This window comes from Bos mutus, chromosome 26, assembly GCF_027580195.1.
Source record: "Bos mutus isolate GX-2022 chromosome 26, NWIPB_WYAK_1.1, whole genome shotgun sequence".
Classification (NCBI taxonomy): Eukaryota; Metazoa; Chordata; class Mammalia; order Artiodactyla; family Bovidae; genus Bos; species Bos mutus.
The window spans coordinates 40776527-40801871 of record NC_091642.1 but is presented as its reverse complement, the minus strand read 5'-3'; the positions used below and the strand labels follow the sequence as shown (position 1 = coordinate 40801871).

At 41.3% G+C, this 25345-nt stretch overlaps 1 protein-coding gene across 1 annotated transcript in view; it reads right to left on the bottom strand.

The window, feature by feature from the left end:
• The window catches only part of ANKRD22 (ankyrin repeat domain 22), a 29210-nt gene extending 15815 nt beyond the window's left edge, over positions 1–13395 (bottom strand). Inside the window, exon 1 of the mRNA XM_005897711.3 lies at positions 13072–13395. Coding sequence (XP_005897773.1) covers positions 13072–13092 — 21 coding nt within the window. The 5' untranslated portion in view covers positions 13093–13395. The remainder of the gene's footprint in view (positions 1–13071) is intronic.
• Positions 13396–25345: the final 11950 nt, after the last annotated feature.

Here is a 25345-nt window from a genome sequence, read left to right as displayed (position 1 = left end):
CAGACCACCTGACCTGCCTCTTGAGAAATCTGTATGCAGGTCAGGAAGCAAGAGTTAGAACTGGACATGGAACAACAGACTGGTTCCAAATAGGAAAAGGAGTTCGTTAAGGCTGTATATTGTCACCCTGCTTATTTAACTTCTATGCAGAGTACATCATGAGAAATTCTGGGCTGGAAGAAGTAAAAGCTGGAATCAAGATTGCTGGGAGAAATATCAATAACCTCAGATATACAGATGACACCACCCTTATGGCAGAAAGTGAAGAGGAACTCAAAAGCCTCTTGATGAAAGTGAAAGAGGAGAGTGGAAAAGTTGGCTTAAAGCTCAGCATTCAGAAAACGAAGATCATGGCATCCAGTCCCATCACTTCATGGCAAATAGATGGGGAAACAGTGGAAACAGTGTCAGACTTTATTTTTTGGGGCTCCAAAATCACTGCAGATGGTGACTTCAGCCATGAAATTAAAAGACGCTTACTCCTTGGAAGGAACATTATGACCAACCTAGATAGCATATTGAAAAGCAGAGACATTACTTTGCCAACAAAGGTCCGTCTAGTCAAGGTTATGGTTTTTCCACCTGTCATGTATGGATGTGAGAGTTGGACTGTGAAGAAAGCTGAGCACCAAAGAATTGATGCTTTTGAGCTGTGGTGTTGGAGAAGACTCTTGAGAGTCCCTTGGACTGCAAGGAGATCCAACCAGTCCATTCTGACAGAGATCAGCCCTGGGTGTTCTTTGGAAAGACTGATGCTAAAGCTGAAACTCCAATACTTTGGCCACCTCATGCGAAGAGTTGACTCATTGGAAAAGACCCTGATGCTGGGAGGGACTGGGGGCAGGAGGAGAAGGGGACGACAGAGGATTAGATGGCTGGATGGCATCACCGACTCGATGGACATGAGTTTGAGTGAACTCCGGGAGTTGGTGATGGACAGGGAGACCTGGCGTGCTGCAATTCATGGGGTCGCAAAAAGTCGGACACGACTGAGCGACTGAACTGACCGTAAAGAGCCTGCCCGCAATTCAGGAGGCGTGAGTTCCATCCCTGGGTCCGGAAGATCCCCTGGAGAAGGAAATGGCAACACACTCCAATATTCTTGCCTGGAAAATCCCAAGGACGGAGGAGCCTGGAGGCTACATACAGTCAATAGGATCTCAAAGTGTCGAATACGACTGAGCGACTACCCTTTCACTCTCAACTTTTATTTAGACGTCACACAATGATTTGGTGGATGACTTGAACAAGCAAATGAGAAAATTTCATGCTGTTATACATGCTATCTCCACTAGGGGGCAGTTCGGAGTCATAAAAGCACTGACAACAGACATCAGTCTGTAATCAGAAGGAAAAAACAGTCTGTCATATTAGCTAGATTAAGCTGTATGGAAAAACCCATTTCATTTTTTAAAAATTTAACCATAGACCTATGAAACTGCCTCTGATCACTACTACTCACGGACTAGCGTTTAGGAAATGATGGTCTCCAAAACTTAAAAACAGGTGGCTCTAGAGTTAAGTTTTCTGTTAAAAAGTAAAGTGTCTTCCTGGCTTGGTTAGACATCCTATATGAATTGTTAATTTTCCTTTTTCTAAAATTTTTGTTGACAATATTTAAAAAGGTGGAGCTTTTCATGTAGTAATCTGGCTTTCCAGATCAAATATTTTAAGAACCCACAATTCACACAGGACACCACACAAAGCTCCCTCTACTTGGGCTGCTCAAAATTTCTTTGAGAGTTAAATATGAGGAGGAAAGGACAAGTGGACAGTTTTCCTGCAAGAGTTGCCCAGTGCTTTGGCATATTTTCTCAATCCCATTTGAGCAATATTGCTTACAATATTAACCTGACCTTATTTTTCCATCATTCCTAGGCTTCTTATATCCTAGACACACAGTTTCTGTATTTAGCAATATCTGCTAAAAAAAGAAAAAAAAAAGGTTTAAAAGTTTCAAGAAGGAAGATAGAATTAAGAAAGTCAAGTGCAAGAAAAGATTGTTGGATCTGATCATTAATAACCATTCAGAGATCAATTTCATACAGGCTTGGACTTCCCTGGTGGTTCAGACGGTAAAGCGTCTGTCTACAATGCAGGAGACCCGGGTTCAATCCCTGGGTCGGGAAGATCCCCTGGAGAAGGCAATGGCACCCCACTCCAGTACTATTGCCTAGAAAATCCCATGGACAGAGGAGCCTGGTAGGCTACAGTCCATGGGGTCGCAGAGAGTTGGACTGAGTCACACACCAGACTTGCCACAAATTCCTCTCTGATCACACTCTGTGGAATTTCCCAGAAAAGAATACTGGAGTGGGTTGTAAGTTTGGTAGTGAAAGCTAAGCAGGAGCCAGTGGGTACCCAGAGGGGAGCAGCAGGGTCCGGCCAAAGTTCTACCCCCCTTACAGACAGGATGGTGGTTTCAAGTGGTTATAAACACAGGCACTGGAGGCAGAGTTTCTAGGCTCTGATTTCAGCTCTGCCATTTAACAACTGTGTTGTTTGGACAACTTAAGCAATTTGTGTTCAGTTTGTGTCTTCGTTTAATAATCACATCTTCTTTATTAGGTTACAAAAAGGGTTAAGTGTGACCACATAGATAAAGCACATGGCTCAGATCTGACTCATAATAAACCCTCAATTAGTATAAACTATACCCTTACAATTATTTTTTAAAAACATAGGAGCCAGTGAAGAGGAGCAGAGATGGTTATCAGATAAATAATTACTGAAAGAGTAATGATGGGATAGAAAACAGAAGTCAAAGCATTAACCTTACGAAAGAGAATGACAATTTGGTGCTAAGGAAATGCGAACAGTTTGGTTTAAAGCAACGGAGAAAAGATAGTCAAGATATAGAGAACTTTATATTAGCTGAATTTTTTGCCAGAAAATCTGAGGTTTGACCTTCATGCTTTATGCTAACATGTTTTTATCATAAATAAATATAGACATAATTACTCAATAAATAGCAATTATGTTTAAATAGATGAATGGGTTAATGATGTGGGGGAGCAAAATTTGATACCCCAAAATGTGTCTGTTTGGCATGAGTATTAATTTAGGCTGGTTATTTTTAAGAAACTGAAGACTCAGAAAGTCTTTCTGTTTACCTCCCATCCCTGGTGGTTCAGATGGTAAAGTGTCTGCCTGCAATGCGGGAGACCTGGGTTCAATTCCTGGGTCAGGAAGATCCCCTGGAGAAGGAAATGGCAGTCCACTCCAGCACTCTTGCCTGGAAAATCCCATGGATGGAGGAGCCTGATAGGCTACAGTCCATGGGGTTGCAAAGGGTCGGACACGACTGAGCGACTTCACTTTCACTTTCACTTTCTAGCTACCTGAAGAATTTAGATAAAAGGGCCTATTATGATTCTTTGCCATGTGTATGAAAGTCACTCAGCTCTATCTGATTCTTTGCAACACAATGGACTGTACAGACCACAGAATTCTCCAGGCCAGAATACTGGAATGGGTAGCCTTTCCCTTCTCCAGGGAATCTTCCCAACCCAGAGATTGAACCCAGATCTCCTGCATTGCAGGCAGATTCTTTACCAGCTGAGCCACAAGGAAAGCCCAAGAATACTGGAGTGGGTAGTCTGTCCCTTCTCCAGGACATCTTCCCAACCCAGGAATCAAACCGGGGTCTCCTGCATTGTAGGTGGGTTCTTTACCAACTGATGTTAGGCATTTCTGCAAAGAAGACATATAGATGGTCGGTAGGAACAAGAAAAGATGCTCAACATAATTAATTATTGTGCATGCTAAGTTACTTCAGTCATGTCCAACTCTTTGCGACCTGCTGTCCATGGGATTCTCTAGGCAAGAATACTGGAGTGGGTTGCCATTCCCTACTCCAGGGGATCTTCCTGACCCAGGGATGGAACCCAAGTCTCCTGTGTCTCCTGAATTGCAAGTGGATTCTTTACTGCTGGGAAGCCCCATCGCTAATTATTGGAGGAGGGGTAAACCGGGGAATTGAAATTGACATATACACACTACTATATATAAAATAGATAACTAGAAAGGGCCCATTGTATAGCACAAGGAGCTCTACTCAATGCCCGGTAATGACCTATATAGAAATAGAATCTAATGCCATTTGCAGCAATATGGATGCAACTAGAGATCATTGTACTAAGTGAAGTAAGTCAGAACGAGAAAGACATATACCATGTGATACCACTTACATGTGGAATCTAAAATACGCCACAAATGAACCTATCTATGAAATAGCAACAGACTCATACACTGTTGGTTGAGATCAGACTTGTGGTTGCCAAGGGGCTGAGGAGAGGGAGAGGGATGGACTGGGAGTTTGGGGTTGGTAGATGTAAACTATTACATTTAGAATGGATAAACAACTATATCCAGTCTCCTGGGATAAACCATAATAAACAAAATATTTAAAAATAAGAATGTATGTATATGTAAAACCGAATCACTTTGCTATATAGCAGAGATTGGCACAACATTCTAAATCAACTATAATTAAAAAAAAAAAAAAGGCCGGTTCCAGAATAGAGCTATCACCAGAGATCTCTGCAAGGAGTATGGGGAAAACTCACCAAAGCCTGAAGACCAGGGTCCACTTTGTGTCCCACTGTTTCTGCAGGCCCAGCAAACATCCATCTACCAAATGTTTGCTTTTTCATCTTCTTAAAGAAAAAGGTTCATTTTTGGTTTTTTGGCTGCACCGGGTCTTAGCTGTGGCATGTGGATCTAGTTCCCCGACCAGGGATCAAGTCTGAGTCCCCTGCATTGGGAGCATGGAGTTTTAGCCACCTGCCCACCAGGGAAGTTCTCTGCTTTTTCATCTTTACATGAATTGCCTTCCTCCCCTTTGAAGTCTCAAATCACTACCCCGACATCCTCTTCATATTTAGCTTAAGATGGTATTTAACGTGAGGGTTTCAGCCATTTTGGCGAGCTACTCAGTCTTCCTGGGTCTCTCCCATGTAAACATGTCCTCAAACTTTTGATTGATTTTCTCCTGTGTATCTTCCTCATGCCCATCTAATTCGCAGACCAGCCAGAAGAGGAAGTGTACGTGTCTGGCTTTAAAAATAGTCAAGAGCTGGGTGCTAGAAGCCCACCTCCATCCACTTTGTATCTCACCTTTTCAGGTTTCCTTGGTGGCTTAGAGGGTAAAGAATCCACCTGCCAGTACAGGAGACCCAGATTCAATCCCTGGGTTGGGAAGATCCCTTGGAGAGGGGAATGGCAAATCCATTCCAGTATTCTTGCCTGGAGAATTCCATGGACAGAGGAGCCTGGTGGGTTACAGTCCACGGGTTTACATTTTTAGTAACATGGAAGAATCTGAGCTGCCTGCACCATTATAGATTCTCTAAAAGCAAAGTTTCTCCCACCACTCCCATTCTCAGTATTGCTTCCCTTTAAGTGTAGAGGATCTTCCTTAACTGTCAGTCTAAAGAAAGATGATGTGGAACTCTGCCTTGATAAGTTGCTTATTAACCATCTGCATGCTGAAGATCCACTCATTTAAAATGTTCCCTGGGATTTCCCTGGTGGTCCAGCAGTTAAGACTCTGTGCTCCCAATGCAGGGCACACAGGTTTGATCCCTGGCTGGGGAACTAAGATCCTGCATGCTCCATGGCATGGCAAAAAGGTGTGGGGGGAATTAAAATGTTCCCTAACAACTTCTGAGAAGGATGAGTGGCTTTTGATGCAACACGGTTCACGTAAAGAGCCTTGTATATTAACAAAATGTCTTCCCAGAAAAGTCGAGAAAGCATTTTCTTCCTCTTCAATTCAGGAAATCTTAGGGAACAATCAGGAAGGTTTAATTTTATTTGTACAATAAATCTCAAGCCTTTCCTTCCGATGACTTCTTTCTTTACATACTGTGACTTAAATTTCCTAATAAATTCTTTCTTTCAGACAAATTTTAAAAAAGGCACAAGGTGTATTTGTTGTTGTTGTTGTTTTGTTTGTTTGTTTGTTTTTTGTCTTTAAGTCCACTATCCTTTATGTTACGTGAAGGATAGTCTCAGCAATGGTTGGGTTATAAGGAGTAGTAGCAGTGAAGGGGAAATCAAGGCAAGGCACACATTTATCTATTTTCTGTTCTTTCTCCAACAAAGATCCTCTTGAGAACGTGATGTTGTCTTCACTGCCAGAAAGTTAAAGAAGCTGAGCCCTACCCAGGTAAGAGATAAAAGATCACATATTCCTCATTCTCGAAGACAAGGAGACCTTCCAGATGACACCTGTGCAGAAAGACTCCTTGAAGGTCAGAGGGGGAGGCAGCATCACCTCATAGTAAGTGATGTCAACTTCCCATAGGCCTCTTTGCTAGAATCCATCTTGGCTGAGAGACACATATGCATACTTAGGAGGCTCCTGGGATGCACCAAATATATCAGAACCCAGCAAAGCAAGGTGAATGGCCAAAGGAAACCCAGAAGAAACGTCCCATAAAAGTAATTCAAACCACCCCAAGGACAGCACGCTCTCTCTCTGAGCCTGCCTGTGTGTCTTTCCATATGGACTCTTTTTCCTCCTAATAAACACTGTACTTGCTTCACAACTTTCCATCTCTACGTAGAAATTCATTTCCACACAGCTGTGGGGCCAGGGACTTGTCATCGATCCCTGGTCCCTGGTGGTCTGGTGGCCAGGATTTGACACTCTCACTGCCATGGCCCGACATCAGTCTCTGCCAGGAGCTAAAACTCTGCTTCAAGCTGCTACAGGTCAAGACCACCAGAGATCAGTGTCATACTTCCTGCTTCCTGTACTCCGGGACTTTCTGCCAAACAATGACTGCCCAAGGGTGGGGAGGACCATGTTAAACTGACATTATTTAGAATCACTCGAGCAGTGATGACAAAAAGCAAATCAATCCTGAGTCAGATTCATTAATCTCTAAATTCCAGGCTTCCCTGGTGGCACAGTGGTGAAGAATCTGCCTGCCAAAGCAGGAGATACAAGAGATGTGGGTTCAGTCCCCGGGTCAGAAAGATCCCCTGGAAAAGAAAATGGCAACCCACTCCAGTATTCTTGCCTGGAAAATCCTATGGATAGAGAAGTCTGATGGGCTACAGTCCATAGGGTCACAAAGGGTCAGACACAACTTGAGCACAAGAAAGCACAAATTCTGAATAGACAATAAAACTTCTTATTTCCTGCACCTGGATGAACTGCTCTCACCTGCATGCCTTGCATGTGCTGCTCAGTTATTCCAATTGGCCCAACTTCCCATGCTTCACATTCTCCACACATACATCTTCTGTCCAGGACCCTATCCCCAAGACTAGATTCTAAGACTGATTCATTTTCCCCAGAGTTTAGCTCGAATGTCACTATCTCAGAGAAGCCTTTCAGGTCAAATCTAATTCCATATATACACCCCTCTTAGATACTCTTTCTTTATCCTGTTGCTTCCTTGCTTCCTCTTTTCACTACATATAATTCTCTTTTTTTCAGTTTGTATATTCATTTCACACTGGTAGCTCCAAGAGGTCCAGATCCACTTTGATTTTTTTTATCACTATGTACCAGGAACTAGCACGTGCCTGGAATGTCGTATGTGCTCAGTAAATATTGTTGATTAAACAAATAGGTGACTGAATGCATGAATAAATATTTATTAGCACTTAGTTCTGGTTTCCGCTCATACACTGAAGTTATCATTTCCTCTTTGAAAAGTGATTTAGTGCCTTCTTATCATTTGTAAAATACTTAAAATATACAAGGAAGGAATCAAGACGTCAACCGGATGCTCTTTGGTGCTCTTTTTAAATACATAATGCCAACATTTCGCAAAGGGAGCAATATACAAAGAAGGCACCGCTTGTAAAATTAGGAGGGAGGATTTTTTTTTTCAACTGCCTTTGCTTCTCCTTTTCCCTCATCTGGAATGACACAGTGTTTCATGCTGAACTGGATCTCACCCAGCCCTCTTGTTTGATGTGGTATCAAAACTGTGACCTGGAGAGGTTAAATGATTTCCTGTAAGGGCCAAGAGTTTCTGGCACAATGGGGACTAAATTCCAGGTCTTCTGGATTTCCATTCCAATGGCCTTTCCACTCATTACATCTCTCTTTCTCTCCCCACTGAGCGCTCCTCCTCAGGAGTACCAGCTCTCCCCAAAAAGCCCTGTTCAGCTGAAATTGCTTTCTCTAGACGCTGTTTATTTCAATATGATCTCACTTTTCTCTAAACCATATGCTCTTTTTCTATGGCATCATCTTCCTATCTGAAAAATAGATTCATTTCTAAAACATTAATACCAAGAGTGTGTGTGTGTGTGTGTGTGTGTGTGTGTGTAAGCACCTCTGTTCATAGGTAATTTTAACATTCAACTTTCCTAAAGTTTAAAGGGCTACATCATTTATCATATGATCCTCTAGACATTCCTCTTAGGGCCTGATTCCCCAGCTGACAAGTATAAGAGCTTAGGGAAGATTCTATAGGTCTCCTAAGCACAAATCCTTGAGCTCTTTTAGTTTTTATACATATTCCTGCTTTCTAACTTTTGTTTTGCAACAATACTTCCCAGTGCAACACTTCTCTACAGCTGAGAGTAAGGTGTACCTCACTGGCACCTGGATTTAGTACCCTATTCTTCTAACTAAGGGAAAGGGCCATAGTGTGTCTTCGTGGGGAGCAGAGTGGTTAAGACCAGCCTTTTTATGGAGGGTGACATGCCTGTTTAGAGAGCTTTAGGGAAAGAGTTTAGCAGATTCACCAGCAGGTAAGCGGGATTTCCCTGAGTATATACAGGTCTCTAGCCAGTAAGTATTCTTTAGTTGCATAACTCTGAACAGGTTCCTGAAACTGTCTTTGCCTCATGTGTGCATGCGTGCTAAGCTGCTTCAGTCGTATCCAACTCTGTACAACTGTGTGGACTGTAGCCCGCCAGGCTCCTCTGTCCATGGGATTATCCAGGCAAGAATACTGGAGTGGGTTGCCATGCCCTCCTCCAGGGGATCTTCCCAACCCAGGGAAGGAACTTGAATCTCTTATGTGTCCTGCATTGGTAGGCACAGCCAGGCACATAATAAGCCCAAAGTACATGTTATTATTGTAAATAGTATGAACAGATATGTGTGATAAGAGTTTAAATGAATCAGCCATGTTTAAAAGTTCAGCTTGTGTAACTGGGGGTGATCACTCCAAGCTAGGTTCTCTCACTGAGCTCTGAGCATATCCCCTACTGTAGGCATTAGGAATGACTCTGGGATGCCCCCTCATTCCCTCCTATTTAAAAAAAAAAAAATTATTGGAGTATAATTGATTTACAATGTTGTGTTAGTTTCTTCTTCTTTCTTAAAAATATATTAGAAACAATTTAAATGTCCATCAGTGAATACATGGATAAAGAAAATGTGGTACATCTATATCTACAATGGAATATTATTCAGACATAAAAAGGAGAAAATTTCTTTTACCATTTGTAACAACATAGATGGAGGAGGAAATGGCAACCGACTCCAGTATTCTTGCCTGGAGAATCCCATGGACAGAGGTGTCTGGCGGGCTATAGTCCATGGGGTTGCAAAGAGTCAGACATGACTGAAGCAACTTAACAGGGGCTCATAACAAAGATGGACCTTCAGGACATTATACTAAGTGAAGTATGTCACACGGAAAAAGATAAATACCAGATGCTCTAACTTTTGTGCTGTGATTAGTGGCTCAGTCATGTCTGACTCTCCGCGGAATCAAATAACAACAATGAAAAACAACAAACAAGCACACACTCACACACATGCACACATGAATATTGAGAATAGATGGTGGTTGCCTGAGACAGAGGGAAGGAAGTGGAAAGTGGGGGGAATGGGTAAAGGAAGTCAAAAGGTGCAAATTTCTAGTTATAAAATGAGTAAGTCATTGGGATGCAATGTAAGCTTGGTAACTATAGTTAATAACAGTACAGTTCTTGCTTGAAAGCAACTAGGGGAGTGGATCCTAAAAGTTATCATCAAAAAATTTTTCTAGGAACTTCCCTGGTGATCCAGTGGTAAAGACTCCAAGCTTGCAGTGCAGGGGTGTGGGTTCAAACCCTAATCAGGGAGCTAAGATTCCACATGCCACATGGCCAAAAAAAATTTTTTTTTAATTCTAACTACATATGGTGATGGATGTTAACTGGACTTATTGTGGTGATCATTTTGCAATATATGCAAATATTGAATCATAACTTTATACACCTGAAACTAATATAATGTTACATCAGTTATATCTCAATAAATATACATATGCTAGGTATTAATATAAATAGATATTAATATAAAATAGCATAACTATTAGCAATGCATGACTCTAAAGAGTAGCAGAATATGCACCCCAATTTTCACTTATTAATGTAACAGTTATTTTGAGGTAAAAGCAATTGAGAAAAAGTAGATACAAAGATTGTTCTCTACCCTCCTATTTAACTAAAACAGGATATAAATTTGTGAAGGTGTCTCCCTTCCTTCTCTACCAGCAAACACAAAATTACCTTTGTCCGCCCAGAGAAGGCAACAAAGCAATCCACAGAAACTAGCTCTCATCTTCCCTTAGCTATCTTAAGTATTTGCCTTCCCTCAATTTTCTGCCTTAGGAACTCAAAGTTCTTTTCCTTCCATCTTGCCTCTGATCTACAAACTTGTTGTTCTTTTGTTAAGATGCTGTGTGAGCCCAGGTTGTAAGTACCTCTTTGAGTTATCCAGAGTAGTATCATTTGATACTGAGTTGCATGGAAATACCTTTTATCCCATATCAGTAAACAAAGGATGTCATATCAGTAAACAAAGGATGTCAAAGTCATCAAAGACTGCAGCCACCTCTGACCATCAAAGGTGACCCGGTGAGCCCTGAGGGAACTCAGGAAGAAAACAAAGAACAACCTGCCATCTAGAAGCCAGCAGACTGCGGCCACTCCCTACAGTGAGCCCTGAGAACACTCAGGAAGTGGAAACCAGGATATAGGCCCCAGATAGCTGAGATGCATATCAAAGAAATGATTTCAGTGAGCCCAGACTCTGGCGTCTTTCCATACATGGAAAAGCACTAAATTTTTAACTTGAGATATCTAGCTTTTTTTTGTTAACAGTAATCTTTTGTTCCTACTCCTTGCCCTTGCTTGCAAAGCTCGTATATATCCTGGCTTCCCCTTCACCTCCTTGGAGCAGTTTTCTCAGGGTTACTTGAGATGTTGCCTTCTGGGCTTAAGATCCTCAGAGTGTCTGCTGAATAAAACGTAACTCTCAACTTTTAGGTTGGGCATATGTTTTTCAGTCAATACTACCCATGATTCAATATTAATTATGAGCTTTGAATAATGACCTATGAGTTTCTGGGTAAGTTAAAGTCTTTTAGGGATGTGTGTAAGCATATGATGTGTGTGTATGCATGTGGTTGTATTTGCTTTCAAATATCACAGTAAATTCCACATTGCTTTGTCCTCAATATATCTGAAAAGTGAACCATTCAGTCTGCTTCTGAGGATATTCTTATTGATACTGCTAAATAACTCATTATGTCTTGCCTTGCCTTGACTCAGCCACCTGCCACATCAGCAGACCATTAACAATTACACTGCTCACACAGAGATTTCTGTAAGTAATTATTCCTGGGGCCTAAACTACAGTCTGGTCTTCCCTGTTGGTTCAGTTAGTAAAGAATTCGCCTGCAATGCAGGAGACCTGGGCTCGATCCCTGGGTTGGGAAGATCCCTTGGAGAAGGGAACGGCTAAAACTATAGTCTGGCTTCTCACAGCTGTGGTCCTGGCCCAGCAGCATTATCTTAGGCCCAGCCAGACCTACAGAATAATAATCTATATTTGCACAAGATGTTTGAGTGACCTGTATGCACATTAAAATTTGAAAAGCACTAGCCTAAAGCAGGGTTTCTCTTCCAAGAGGTGGTAAGCTGATCACCTACATCAGGATCACTTGAGAGGCTCCTCTACAAAGCAGGTTTCTGGACCCTACCCTAAACTGAGTGAAATAGACTCTCTGGGGTGGGGGGCCCTTAAAACTGCATTTTCAACAAGTTCCTCTCCCCGGCACTTAGGCAATCTAGGGTTTAAGAAAAGCCAGAATAGCATTTTAGAATATTATACGTGTTGACACTTTCATCTATGAGAGTTTTTCACCAGCTTAAAGTTGCTGGTCAAGACATACCTAGAAATACAAACTAATTAAAGAACAAGTTGACTACAGAAACACACACCCACAACTGGCATTAGACAAAACTGCCAACACTGAGAAACGGCTTTTAGTAATAGACGAACGACCCAAAGAGGTTCTACTGAGCGTCTGCAATGAAATGCAGACAGACAGGCTATTTGTGTCAGAGAGGAGAGGGAGCAAACCGTGAATAATAACATCATTTGCTTTCGTGGACTCTTGTTTAAACACCATTCTCTTGTTCTCCTTTAAAACATTAGTAAAAATCTATTTGATTTTAACTGGTTACTCTCAATATAGGAAAAAGTATTTCTGTATCCATCAGATATGAAAAGAAAAATATCGAAATGCATTCTGTTTTTATCTGTCTTCTATATAGGTACAGGCTTTATTAGTAATGCTAATATTTGAATTTCCTTCTATATAGGTACAGGCTTTATTAGTAATTGCTAATATTTGAATTTCCTTTCAAATAGCAAGAAGAAAGGTGTTACTCTGTATTATATAAATGGTTCCATAAAAGAACCAGGCTATCTTTTGTCTGTTTAGAAAATTCAGCTGAGGACAAGTTTTACTTATCCCCTGGATATTTAACATCAGAAAACAACAACTCTATTAACTCCATCTTCATAAACTTCATTTTATGAATCTAAATTACCCCCATAAACATCCGGACATCATGACTTGTTCACACTATGGCTCTGTCTAGCTAAAGTTTTAGAGCTGCAAAATAATATTGCCTTTAAAATATTAAACATATCAAAAAGACTAGCACACAGGACCTTGTTTTGACTTAAAGCTCTTACAGAAAGTTAGACAGAAGAAAAGGAGACATATTAACAGGGATAGGAAGTTCCATTTGAAAAGCAGGAGCCAGTTTTAACACCCTGGAAATCTTATTTCCAGAGAACTTACGTACCTCAGAGTATAGGATTCCCATACTGGTCCTTCACGGGTTTACTTCACCTCTACAGCTTCTTGAATCTTCTTGAGGTATTTCCAGTTAATATCCAAGTCCTTCCCAGTCCAGAGAAAGGTCTCTAGAAGCCCAGGTCGGTCAGTGGCAGGTCGTTTCTTCCCACGCCGGTGAGTGTTCTTCCAGCAGCCCAGGCAGCAGCACACCTTCCAGAGAGCCCAGCCCAGTGAAACAAGGGCATTGGTTTACCATGTAATGAATGACCCAAGTCCTGCGTCATCTAATGTTACAACCCCGAGGAACCGGTTTCTGAGTCAAACCTACTCTGCCAATGGCGACATGTGAAAAGAAGGAAGCAGAGCTGAAGAGGGAAGGAAAGTTCTCACAGGGGCAGGAAGGACTCAGGGCTCAAAACGGGGTACTGTGTTTGGGACATTTCCTATTGAAATCTGGTTTTCAGTGGCTATTGAGAAAGGCTAAGTGCAAACAAACTCACTTGTTAGAACCATATATGTCTTTGTGAAAAATCAACTTTAAAACTAATGGATTATTGCTATCTTTATTCACAGATAAGTTCATTTAATATTCCTTGATGTTTTAATATAAACTAAAATAATAAAGCCAATTTGTGAGCTATATTATTTTATATTCATAAATATACTCATAATGACTTTCAAGGGCATCTTTGAGTAAAGTTTGAGCAACTCAAAAAGAAACTGAATTTTGGAAAAATTAGTCCCATTTACATTCTAGTCAATTCAATTACCTTGAAAGGTTTAAATTATACTTATAGTACTACCATATTTGATTTTCCTTTATAAGTACTGTAATTCTGAGCATAACAAGTAATACTTTCACAGCTAAACAACCTTGTAAATCTAATAAACTAAACTCACTCTAATAAAACAAATATTAAATTATCTTAAACATTCTTTTTTCAAATTTAGTCAAATTGATTTATAATATTCCATTTAAAAATAATAAGTCTAACATCTCTATTATACATCTGATGCTTTTGAGCTATGGTATTGGAGAAGACCCTTGAGACTCTCTTGGACTGCAAGGAGATCAAACCAATCAATCCTAAAGTAAACCAACCTTGAATATTTATTGCAAGGACTGATGTTAAAGTTGAAGTTCCAAAACTTTGGCCACCTGATGACAAGGGCCAACTCATTGGAAAAGACCCTGATGCTGGGAAAGACTGAAGGCAGGAGGAGAAGGGGACGATAGAGGATGAGATGGTTGGATGGCAATACAGACTCAATGAACATGAGTTTGAGCAAAGCTCTGGGAGACGATGAAAGAGAGGGAAACCTGGTGTGCAGTCACAGTCAGACACAACTGAACAACTGAACAGCAACAATACATTTTTCATGGAATCACCAGGCCACGTGGTCAAATAGGCTAACATGCCAAATTTCTTAAGCACTGTTGACATTGTGTGTGTGTGTGTGTGTGTGTGAATAGTCAGTTACTCAGTCATGGCTGACTCTCTGCAGACCCATGGACTGTAGTTTGCCAGGCTTCTCCATCAGTGGAATTTTCCAGGCAAGAATATTGGAGCAGGTTACCATTTCCTTCTCCAGGGCATCTTCCCGACCCAGAGAGCAAACCCATGGAGTTCTCTTACTCCTCCTACATCGGCAGGTGGATTCTTTACCACTAGCGCCATTGGAGAAGGAAATGGCAACCCACTTCAGTGTTCTTGCTTGGAGAATCCCAGGTACGGTGGAGCCTGGTGGGCTACCGTCTGGTCCCAAAGAGCCGGACACGACTGAAGTGACTTAGCAGCAGCAGCAGCTGCAGCAGCGCCATCTAGGAAAACCAGACATTTTATATACCAAGTGAAAGTACAAGTTGCTCAGTCATGTCCAACTCTTTGTGACCCCATGAACTGTATGTAGCCTGCCAGTTCAGAGCCTCCTCGGTCCATGGAATTCTCCAGGCAAAAACATTGGAGTGGGTAGCGATTAGTTCCCTACTCCAGGGGATCCTCCCAACCCAGGGATCAAACATAGGTCTCCCGCGTTTCAGGCGGATTCCTTACCAGCTGAGCCACCAGGGAAGTTGTTATATTTGGTATTATACCAAATATATTACAAAATATTCACACATTTTCTCTGAACTTAACACAATCACAGCAAAGTGCTAAATGTTCCCAGAATTAAAACACACACTCATGAGAAAAGAGTTCAGTCATCCCAAGCAAACGGATGGGACTTTGATCAATTGAGGTTCTTTCTGGTCAAGATTAAGGAGCTAGGATTCAACCTGAGCTCTTGAATTTCTTTTCCTCCCCAGGGAAATTCTTTCTACTCCACTGATGGATGCAGTGGGCTAGTCTTATTGTTGTTATAATGAGAATTATACACTACTATGCCTTGCCTTTGGAGCCAACCCCCCAATAGTTTTAAGAATTGGCTAACACTTCTGTTGGAGACTTGGAGACGGAAGTCTGCAATATCCACTAAGATTGCAGCTGACTTCCTCTTTGGCTTAGTTTGGTTTTGCATTTCTTTATTCTTAAGACGTTTAGTGTCTTTCCCATTGACCTAAACATTAATGCTATTTTCACTCTCTTGTGTAAATCTTCTGTAACCCTTTTTAGCTTCCATTGTAACCTCTTCTAACTAACAGAACTCTTCACTTTCACTACCTCCACACTAAGTTGCTGCTGGCTTCTCCAAGCTCTGTGCACCCTAACTGAACTGAGATCAGATCAGATCAGATCAGTCGCTCAGTCGTGTCCGACTCTTTGTGACCCCATGAATCGCAGCACTCCAGGCCTCCCTGTCCATCACCAACTCCCGGAGTTCACTCAGACTCACGTCCATCAAGTCAGCGATGCCATCCAGCCATCTCATCCTCTGTCATCCCCTTCTCCTCCTGCCCCCAATCCCTCCCAGCATCAGAGTCTTTTCCAATGAGTCAACTCTTCGCATGAGGTGGCCAAAGTACTGGAGTTTCAGCTTTAGCATCATACTGAACTGAGAAGTCTTCTTTAATTTCCTATCAGGACCACAACTCCTCTAACTGGAATCTGTATCTCTTTCTTGACTGCATCTTGAAGGTGTAGGAGTTTGAAACAAGTTTCCCCAGATGTTCCATGTTAACATGAAGATTACTTTGAACTAAAGGCAATAGAGACCCAGTGGGTTCAAGAGAATCCATTGCCCTCCCTTAATTACCCAGATTGATTTTATTCTTTGCAGCCAAAGATGGAGAAGCTCTATGCAGCCAGCCAAAACAAGACCCAGAGCTGACTGTGTCTCAGATCATGAACTCCTTATTGCCAAATTCAGACTTAAATTGAAGAAAGTAGGAAAACCACTAGACCATTCAGCTATGACCTAAATCAAATCCCTTTATGATTATACAGTGGGTGAGAAATATATTCAAGGGATTAGATCTTATAGAGTGTCTGAGGAACTATGGACAGAGGTTCATGACATTGTACAGGAGGCAGGGATCAAGACCATCCCAAAGAAAAAGAAATGCAAAAAGGCAAAATGGTTGTCTGAGGAGGCCTTACACATAGCATTGAAAAGAAGAGAAGCAAAAGACAAAGGAGAAAAGGAAAGATATACCCATTTGAATGCGGAGTTCCAAAGAATAGCAAGGAGAGATAAGAAAGCCTTTCTTATCAGTGCAAAAAATATAGAAGAAAATAACAGAATGGGAAAGACTAGAGATCTCTTCAAGAAAATTAGAGATACCAAGGGAATTTTTCATGCAAAGATGAGCACAATAAAGGACAGAAATGGTATGGACCTAACAGAAGCAAGAAGATATTAAGAAGAGGTGGCAAGAATACACAGAAAAAACTATACAAAAAAGATCTTCATGACCCAGATAATCACAATGGTGTGATCACTCACCTAGAGCCAGACATCCTGGAATGTGAAGTCAAGTGGGACTTAGGAAGCATCACTATGAACAAAGCTAGTGGAAGTGATGGAATTCTAGTGGAGCTGTTTCAAATCCTAAAAGATGATGCTGTGAAAGTGCTGCACTCAATATGCCAGCAAATTTGGAAAGCTCAGCAGTGGCCACAGGACTGGAAAAGGTCAGTTTTCATTCCAAACCCAAAGAAAGACAATGCCAAAGAATGCTCAAACTACTGAACAATTGCACTCATCTCACACACTAGTAAAGTAATGCTCAAAGTTCTCCAAGCCAGGTATCAACAGTACGTGAACTGTGAACTTCCAGATGTTCAAGCTGGATTTAGAAAAAGCAGAGGAACCAGAGATCAAATTGCCAACATCTGTTGGATCATCAAAAAACAAGAGAGTTCCAGAAAAACATCTACTTCCACTTTATTGACTATGACAAAGCCTTTGACTGTGTGAATCTCAACAAACTGTGGAAAATTCTTCAAGAGATGGGCATACCAGACCAGCTGACCTGCCTCCTGAGAAATCTGTATGCAAGTCAAGAAGCAACAGTTAGAACTAGACATGGAACAGCAGACTGGTTCCAAATCGGGAAAGGAGTACGTCAAGACTGTATATTGTCACCCTGCTTATTTAACTTATATTCAGAGTACATCATGAGAAATGCTGAACTGAATGAAGCACAAATTGGGAATCAAGATTGTCGGGAGAAATATCAATAACCTCAGATATACAGGGGACACCACCCTTATGGCAGAAAGCAAAGAGGAACTAAAAGCCTCTTGATGAAAGTGAAAGAGGAGAGTGAAAAAGTTGGCTTAAAACTCAACTTTCAAAAAAAAACAAAAAAAAACTCAACTTGCAGAAAACTAAGATCACGGCATCCGGTCCCATCACTTCATGGCAAATAGATGGGGAAACAGTGAAAACAGTGAAAGAGTTTATTTTTTTGGGCTCCAAAATCATTGCAGATGATGACTGCAGCAGTAAAATTCAGACACTTGCTCCTTGGAAGAAAAGTTATGACCAACCTAGACAGCATATTAAAAAGCAGAGACATTACTTTGCCAACAAAGGTCCGTCTAGTCAAGGCTATGGTTTTTACAGTAGTCACGTATGGATGTGAGAGTTGGACTATAAAGAAAGCTGAGCGCTGAAGAATTGATGCTTTTGAACTGTGGTGTTGGAGAAGACTTTTGAGAGTCCCTTGGACTGCAAGGAGATCCAACCAGTCCATCCTAAAGGAAATTAGTCCTGAATATTCATTGGAAGGACTGATGCTGAAGCTGAAACTCCAATATTTTGGCCGCCTGATGGGAAGAACTGACTCATTTGAAAAGATCCTGATGCTGGGAAAGATTGAAGGTGGGAGGAGAAGGGGATGACAGAGGATGAGATGGTTGCATGATATCACTGACTCAATGGACATGAGTTTGAGTAAACTCTGGGAGTGAGTGATGGACAAGGAGGCCTGGTGTGCTGCAGTCCATGGAGTCGCAGAGTCGCACACGACTGAGGGATCAAACTGAACTGAACTAACTACCCAGAAGAACTTAAGTTTGGAGTTTTTCCCAAAAAAATCCTTGCTACTGGAGATAAATTTTATCTAAATGACCTATTTAATATTTAACACTGCAGGGCAAATATTAAATTACCAAACATGTCCTCTTATTATCTTGCAAATGAATTTCCTGTGTTTTGAAGCCCCAGGCCCCTGTTCCATTCCTTAGCTCAGGATGGCATATATACCTCATTCACTTTTCTTTCTCTGAACTTCTCATGTATGTGCAGTTCCAGTGTGTACAAAATTAAATCTGATCTTTTCCTGTTAATCTGTTTCTTGTCAATTAAATTTTTATGCCAGCCAGAAGAACCTAGAAGAGTAGAGAAGTTTTTTTGTCCCTCCTGATAAATGGTAGCAGAATATGTCATCCTAAAATAGGCCTTTTTGACATAAGGATTATTTTGAATTGATTATTATTAAAAGTGCAAATTCACAAGAGAATCTCTGAAAACAGTAGAATTTACTCTTTTTTTAATTTATTTATTTTAATTGGAGGCTAATTACTTTACAATATTGTAGTGGTTTTTGACATACACTGACATGAATCAGCCAAGGGTGTACATGTGTTCCCCATCCTGAAACCCCTCCCACCTTTCTCCCCATCCCATCCCTCTGGGTCATCCCAGTGCACCAGCCCCGAGCACCCTGTCTCATTCATCAAACCTGGACTGGTGACCTGAAAACAGTAGAATTTACTCTTTTGTGAGGGAGATGTACATTTATAGTGAAAGTCTCCATTTGTAGAAGTGTCTCCTTCACTGTACCAGGAAGAAAATGTGCACGTGCCTACTCAGTTGCTAAGTCTCTCTGACTCTGCGACCCCATGGACTGTAGCCCACCAGGTTCCTCTCCATGGAATTCTCCAAGCAAGAATACTGGAATGGGTAGTGATTTCCTTCTCCAAGGGATATTCCTGACCCAGGGATCAAACCGTGTCTCCTGTATTGCAGGCAGATTCTTTACCACTGAGCCATCTGGGAAACCCCACCAGAGAGAAAGGGTGATTCTGAATCTCTAGAAATTTATCTGTGGAGAAAGGAATGACTTAAATCTGCCTAACACCATTACCCTTGTTTTCTGTGCTTTCTTCATCACCTCCCATAACTGCCGCTCCCCCAACATCTTCTTCTGCCTGAAGATGGTATTTAAGGTGGTGACTTGGCCATTTCCAAGAGTTCTGGTTCTCTCCCAATACATGAGATATACATGCTAGTAAACTCTTGCTCAATTTTCTCTTGTTAATCTGCCTTTATTACAGGGGGGTTCTCAGCCATAGAATCTAGAAGGGTAGAGGGAAAATCCTTTTTCCTGCCCTATAATCTGTTTCTAAAGGCATGATACTTATCATAATCGTGAAAAATGAAATGTTTGAATGTAGGTATTGTTGTATTGTTCAGTGGACAAGTCGTGTCCAACTTTGTTCCCCCATGGACTACAGCACACCAGGCTCCTCTGTTCTCCACTGTCTCCTGGAGTTTGCTCAAATTCATATTCACTGAGTCAGTGATGCGGACACTAAAAGCAAAGTAATAAAAAAAGCAGCTGATTCATTGCAAGTGGTGAAATACTTACACTAATCTCTGAACCAGAGACTCTAGATCAGGGATGATTTTCTTCCCCAGGTAAGACAGCCAGATCTAGCACACAAAAATACAGGATGTTCAGTTAAATGTAAATTTTAGATCAATTTCTAAAATGTTGCATGGAACATGTTTATACTAAATAATAATGTCATTTAACTGAAATTGCTATTTAACTCAAAATGAGACATCTGGCGTTATCTGGAGACGTTTTTGGTTGCCACAAGCAGGTGTGTGGGGCTTGCCACTTGTCTCAAGAAGCTAGGGGTGCTGCTAAGCATCCTGGCACAGGACAGTTCTCCCAGCCAAGAATTATCCTCCCCAAATAGTGTTGAGGTAGAGAAACCCTCTTCTGGGCCAACAGGAGAATTAAAGGTGAAGATAGAGGACTAGATCAATTGTAGTGTGAGAATGGAGTATCACTGTAGAGGAGAAAAAAAATATTTATTTTTCCTTCTACCCTTCTAGGTTCTTGCTGGGGGCTCTTAACAACTGGAAAGTTTGCTTGTTTTTCCTTTGGCTGTGCCTCTCAGCTTATGGGATCTTAGTTACTTCCCTAGGGATTGAATCCATGCCCTCGGCAGTGGAAGCACCGAGTCCTAAACACTAGGGAAGTCTTAACCAGTGGACCACCACAGAATTCCAAGGGGCTGTTAAGAAAAGATGGATTAATAAGAGAACAACAGGGACTTTCCTGGAGGTCCAGTGTTGAAGACTCCCAGCTTCCAGTGCAGGGGGCTCCAGGGCTCCACCCTTTCCTTTATAGATACAAATTTTCTTCACAAAAAGAAAACTTGTATCTTGCTTTTAAATCTTTTCCTGCATCTGCTGGTTCTCAATGGACTTTAGTTCACTAAAGTAATTCATTTGCCAAAGAAGGATAGTTAGGGGGAGCCTGTTCTGGTGTCCCTCATGGTGAAACACCGTCATAATGAGATCTGAAAGTGAAAGTCGCTCAGTTGTGTCTTTGCGACCCCATGGACTATACCGTCCATGGAATTCTCCAGGCCAGAACACTGGAGTGGGTAGCCTTTCCTGACTCCGGGGGATCTTCCCAACCCAGGGATCGAACCCAGGTCTCCCACATTGCAGGTGGATTCTTTACCAGCTGAGCCACCAGGGAAGCCCACTGAAGTATGAGAAACATAATTTTTTAAACCTGTTTAGAGTTTACGCTCTGGCAAACTGAGCCATAATTACAGGGGGCGGGGGGGGGGAAGTTCCATGAAACAACTTTCACACATGAATGTCTTCTATCAAGTAATAATGTTTGAGTCAGACACTGGCAGGCTTAAAATTAAAAGTGTCCATTTCATATGGCTTTTGCTGTTCTGTCTCTCAGTTGTGTCCAACTCTTTGTGACCTCGTGGACTACAGGATGCCAGGCTTCGCCGTCCTTCACTCTCTCCCAGAGTTTGCTCACACTCATGTCCACTGAGTCAGTGATGCCATCCAACCATCTCATCCTCTGTTGCCCCCTTTTCCTCTGGCTGTGGATAGATAGGGTCAACTCCAGCTGCCCAGCACCTTACTGTCTGTGAGGAAAAGAGGTTCCTACAAGGTATAACCCAAAGGCTTGATCCTCATGAGAGTTCAATAGAGCATACCTAGGGAGTGTGGTCCACACAACCTCAGAGTTTTCCTCTGAGATCTTGACTCATCACATTGTCTAAGGGCTCCCATAGGAGGCACTTGAGTAAAGGAATGTCATGATCAGAAGTTCCTTTATATAATAAAGCTATCACTTTGGCCACTGTGTGGAGACTGGATTTGAAGTAGCCAAGAGAGAAAGCAGCAAGACCAGAGAGGAGGATATTGCATTAGGTCAACTGAGACATTATGGTTCCAAAAGCAGAAGAGCAGTAGTGGGATTGGAGAGAAAAGAAAGAACTCTGAAGGCCGCAGGGAGCCAGGTCAACAGACCAAAACTTACTTAACCTTTGTGTCCTTATAAATGCTCTGATTGACCCAAAACACAGTATTTCCAGCCTGCCAGTCCTCAAATATCAAGAACCTGTTTTCATATCTTTGTTCTACATAAGGTCAAAGGGACTTCCCTGATGGTCCAGTGGCTAGGACTCGGTGCTCCTAATGCAAGAATCCTGAGTTCAGTCCCTGGTCAGGGAACCAGAATCCACATGCCCCAATTAAGAGTTGGCATTCCACAACTAAAAAGAACCTGCATGCTGCAACTAAGACTCAGTGAGGCCAAATAAATGAATAAGCAAATAAGATCAGATGGGAACCCCAGAGTAATCAGTTTAAGACAAATGACAAAACATTTTCCTTATTCCGTAAACGACCTGCCAGCCTTATGAAGAAATCTCCACACTCCTAACCCATCATGCCCTATTTCTGTGTCGCTGCTCCTAACAACCTATAAAATTCACTCCTGCCCAAACATCCCTCAGGCAGAGTACTCCACTGCTTCTGAACCACTCTCCTCCTCCAATCCACAGATTGCTTTCCCTTAAACAAAGGACATTATATTGAACGGTTTTATTTTTGTCATTTGATGGCTACTATCTCCTGGCACCAAACACAGTGCTTTCTGTTTTAGCCTGTGACGCTGACATCGGAACCCTGTAAACTACTATTTCTTTTCTCTCCATTGGCTTCCTGTTGGGTTATCCCAAAAGGGAAATCTCAAGGGAGACTACACGGCTAATGAGGGAGAAAGAGACTCCCTCATGCCTCCATGTTTGCTGAGCCTATTCGCGTTAAGCCCAGGACAGCGTTTCATTCTAGGAATAGCCATTGGTCCAGCTTCCTTCCACACTCCCTGAACCAACCTAATCACACCCTTCAGCGGTCCCAGGACCAGCTCTCTCTCTCCCAACTTGATGCAGCTCCTCTGCTGAGCTCCTGCAGCATTAGCAACAACCAGACAATGACCCGTCTTTGTGCCTGGGTCTCAAGAATTTCAGGGTCCTTCCCGAAAGTTCCTGAATTCTGATGATCCAAACCTGTGCTCTCTGTTCCTCCAGTCCAAGAGGTAGTGGCTGCCCCTGAACTCTCTCAGTTAGCTCAGGAATCCCTCTTTCCTTTTCCAACCCTCCAATACCCACTTAACTGATTCCTTATATTAAATCTTTTTTTTGAAGTAACTAGTGTGGTTGTCCTCACTGGAGCCCCCTGACTGACATAATAATCTAGAGATGTTTAGACACTAAATATAGCATGAATTCTTAGTCCGATATGAGATACACAGGAAATAGCATATCAAGGGTGACATGCAGTTTTGAAATTTGGTAGATTTTGATACCTTTCACAGCAATTCCAAACTCTAGGAGCAAGACTAGGGAAAGGTTAGGGAGAGATGATCTGTTCCAGTTTTTGCAAAATTGTGAATAAGGGACATAGGTTTAACTCATATAAGTTTGTTACATGGTTTTAGAACTTTGGAGTAAACTGTTGTAGAGATAAAGATTTTGAGAATTATTAGCATATCAATCAATAGTTTTTACTGTAAGAAATAAGAGAGTTTAGATACCTTGTTACAGTCTTTTTTTCTTGTCTACAACCTGTACAGATTCCTTGGTTGTATAGTTATATCTTAAGAGTACTGGAGTGGGTTGCCATTGCCTTCTCCGAAATAATACAAGGACATTTGTTTTTCATTTGAGCACCTTTTAATGTTAAGAACTGCTATCTAATTAGATAAGGACTTTTGCTAATCAGAATGTGTTTCTGACTTTCATGTATTCGATGAGCCCTGACATTTCTTTCTGTAATTCTCTCTTGTTTTGTAATATTCACTTAAAATTAAGCCCAGGATTCAGAAGTCAAATTGCAATTATACTTCTTGTTTTGTACTAACACTGGATCTTTACGTCAAGACTTAAAAAATCTTGTCAGATTTGAAATCACTTTTGAATTTTCCAGTAAATAGAGAAATTTATGATAATAGAGAAGGAAATGGGGTCAGCCAGCCCTGAAAATTTTAAAAAATCTGAGCATTGCAAGTGGGGATTTAAAATAGAGAACTTAATTGTTTAGCTCTTATGCAACGATTAATTCCATGGTGTGTTCTACTTCTGTGTCATTCTTCACCATGTATTTGCAGAATTAATTATAACATGCTTTAATGGAAACAAAAGAGTAAATACCATGCTTGTGACCCCATAGTCTTTGCAATGGTGACATTTTTGTTTCCTAATTTTTTTCAAATTTATTAAGAGACAAGCAAGTTTATTTTTGTTGCTGTTCAGTCGCCCAGTCATGTCTGACTCTCTGGACCCCGTGGACTGTGGCACACCAGGGTCTCCTGTCCTTCACCATCTCCCGGAGCTTGCTCAAACTCATGTCCATTGAATCAATGATGCCATCCAACCATCTCATCCTCTGTCATCCCCTTCTCCTCCTGCCTTCAATCTCTCCCAGCATTAGGGTCTTTTCTGATGAGTTGGCTCTTCACATCAGGTGGCCAAAATATTGGAGCTTCAGCTTCAGCATCAGTCCTTCCAATTCAAGGTTGATTTCCAAACTGACTAGTTTGATCTCCTTGCAGTCCAAGGGACTATCAAGAGTCCCTTTAACAAGAAACAAGAGGGTTTATTTTTATTTCTTGGTAAAAACAGAAAGTAAAACTTAGGAAGTAAATATATTACTAACAAATCTTATTACACTGATGGCTCTTTCAAAATACAGCTACCTACTTCTGCAAATTTTCCATTATTTCTACACTGACTCAAGAATCTGCCGGATGACTTAAATTGTAAGTGTCTTTCAATTTCGCTGTAAACCCAGTTTCACAGTATGAGACAAACACTTCAGGGTGTGAGTTTATTACTCTGACCCAGAATGAAGAATGCAGCCTACTTTACACTGTGACCTACAAGTTTATTTTATTCCTGGTGCTTTTCAGGGTTTAAAAAAAAAAAAAGATGATTTATGTCTACTCCTTTATGAGGTCCTGTGAAATGGTCCTATGAGCCTATGAAATGCAGTCTCAAGCTGTTATGGGATTTTGTGTGTTTGGTTTCAATTTATAATAAAGTGTTTTTTGGGTATATACCCTTCAATCTTCTTCCTATAAATATGTATACACTATTTAGTTATTTGAGAAAAAATGAGATATTTTTGCATGATTTTTTTGCATCCTATGTTTGCCCTTCAACAGTACATAGTAACATCCTTCCATGTTATAAAATAGGCTTTAATATCATTTTTAGTGACTGCCTAGCCATTCCTTGATATCAAAGAAAACAGCTCTTATTTATTTATCACTTACC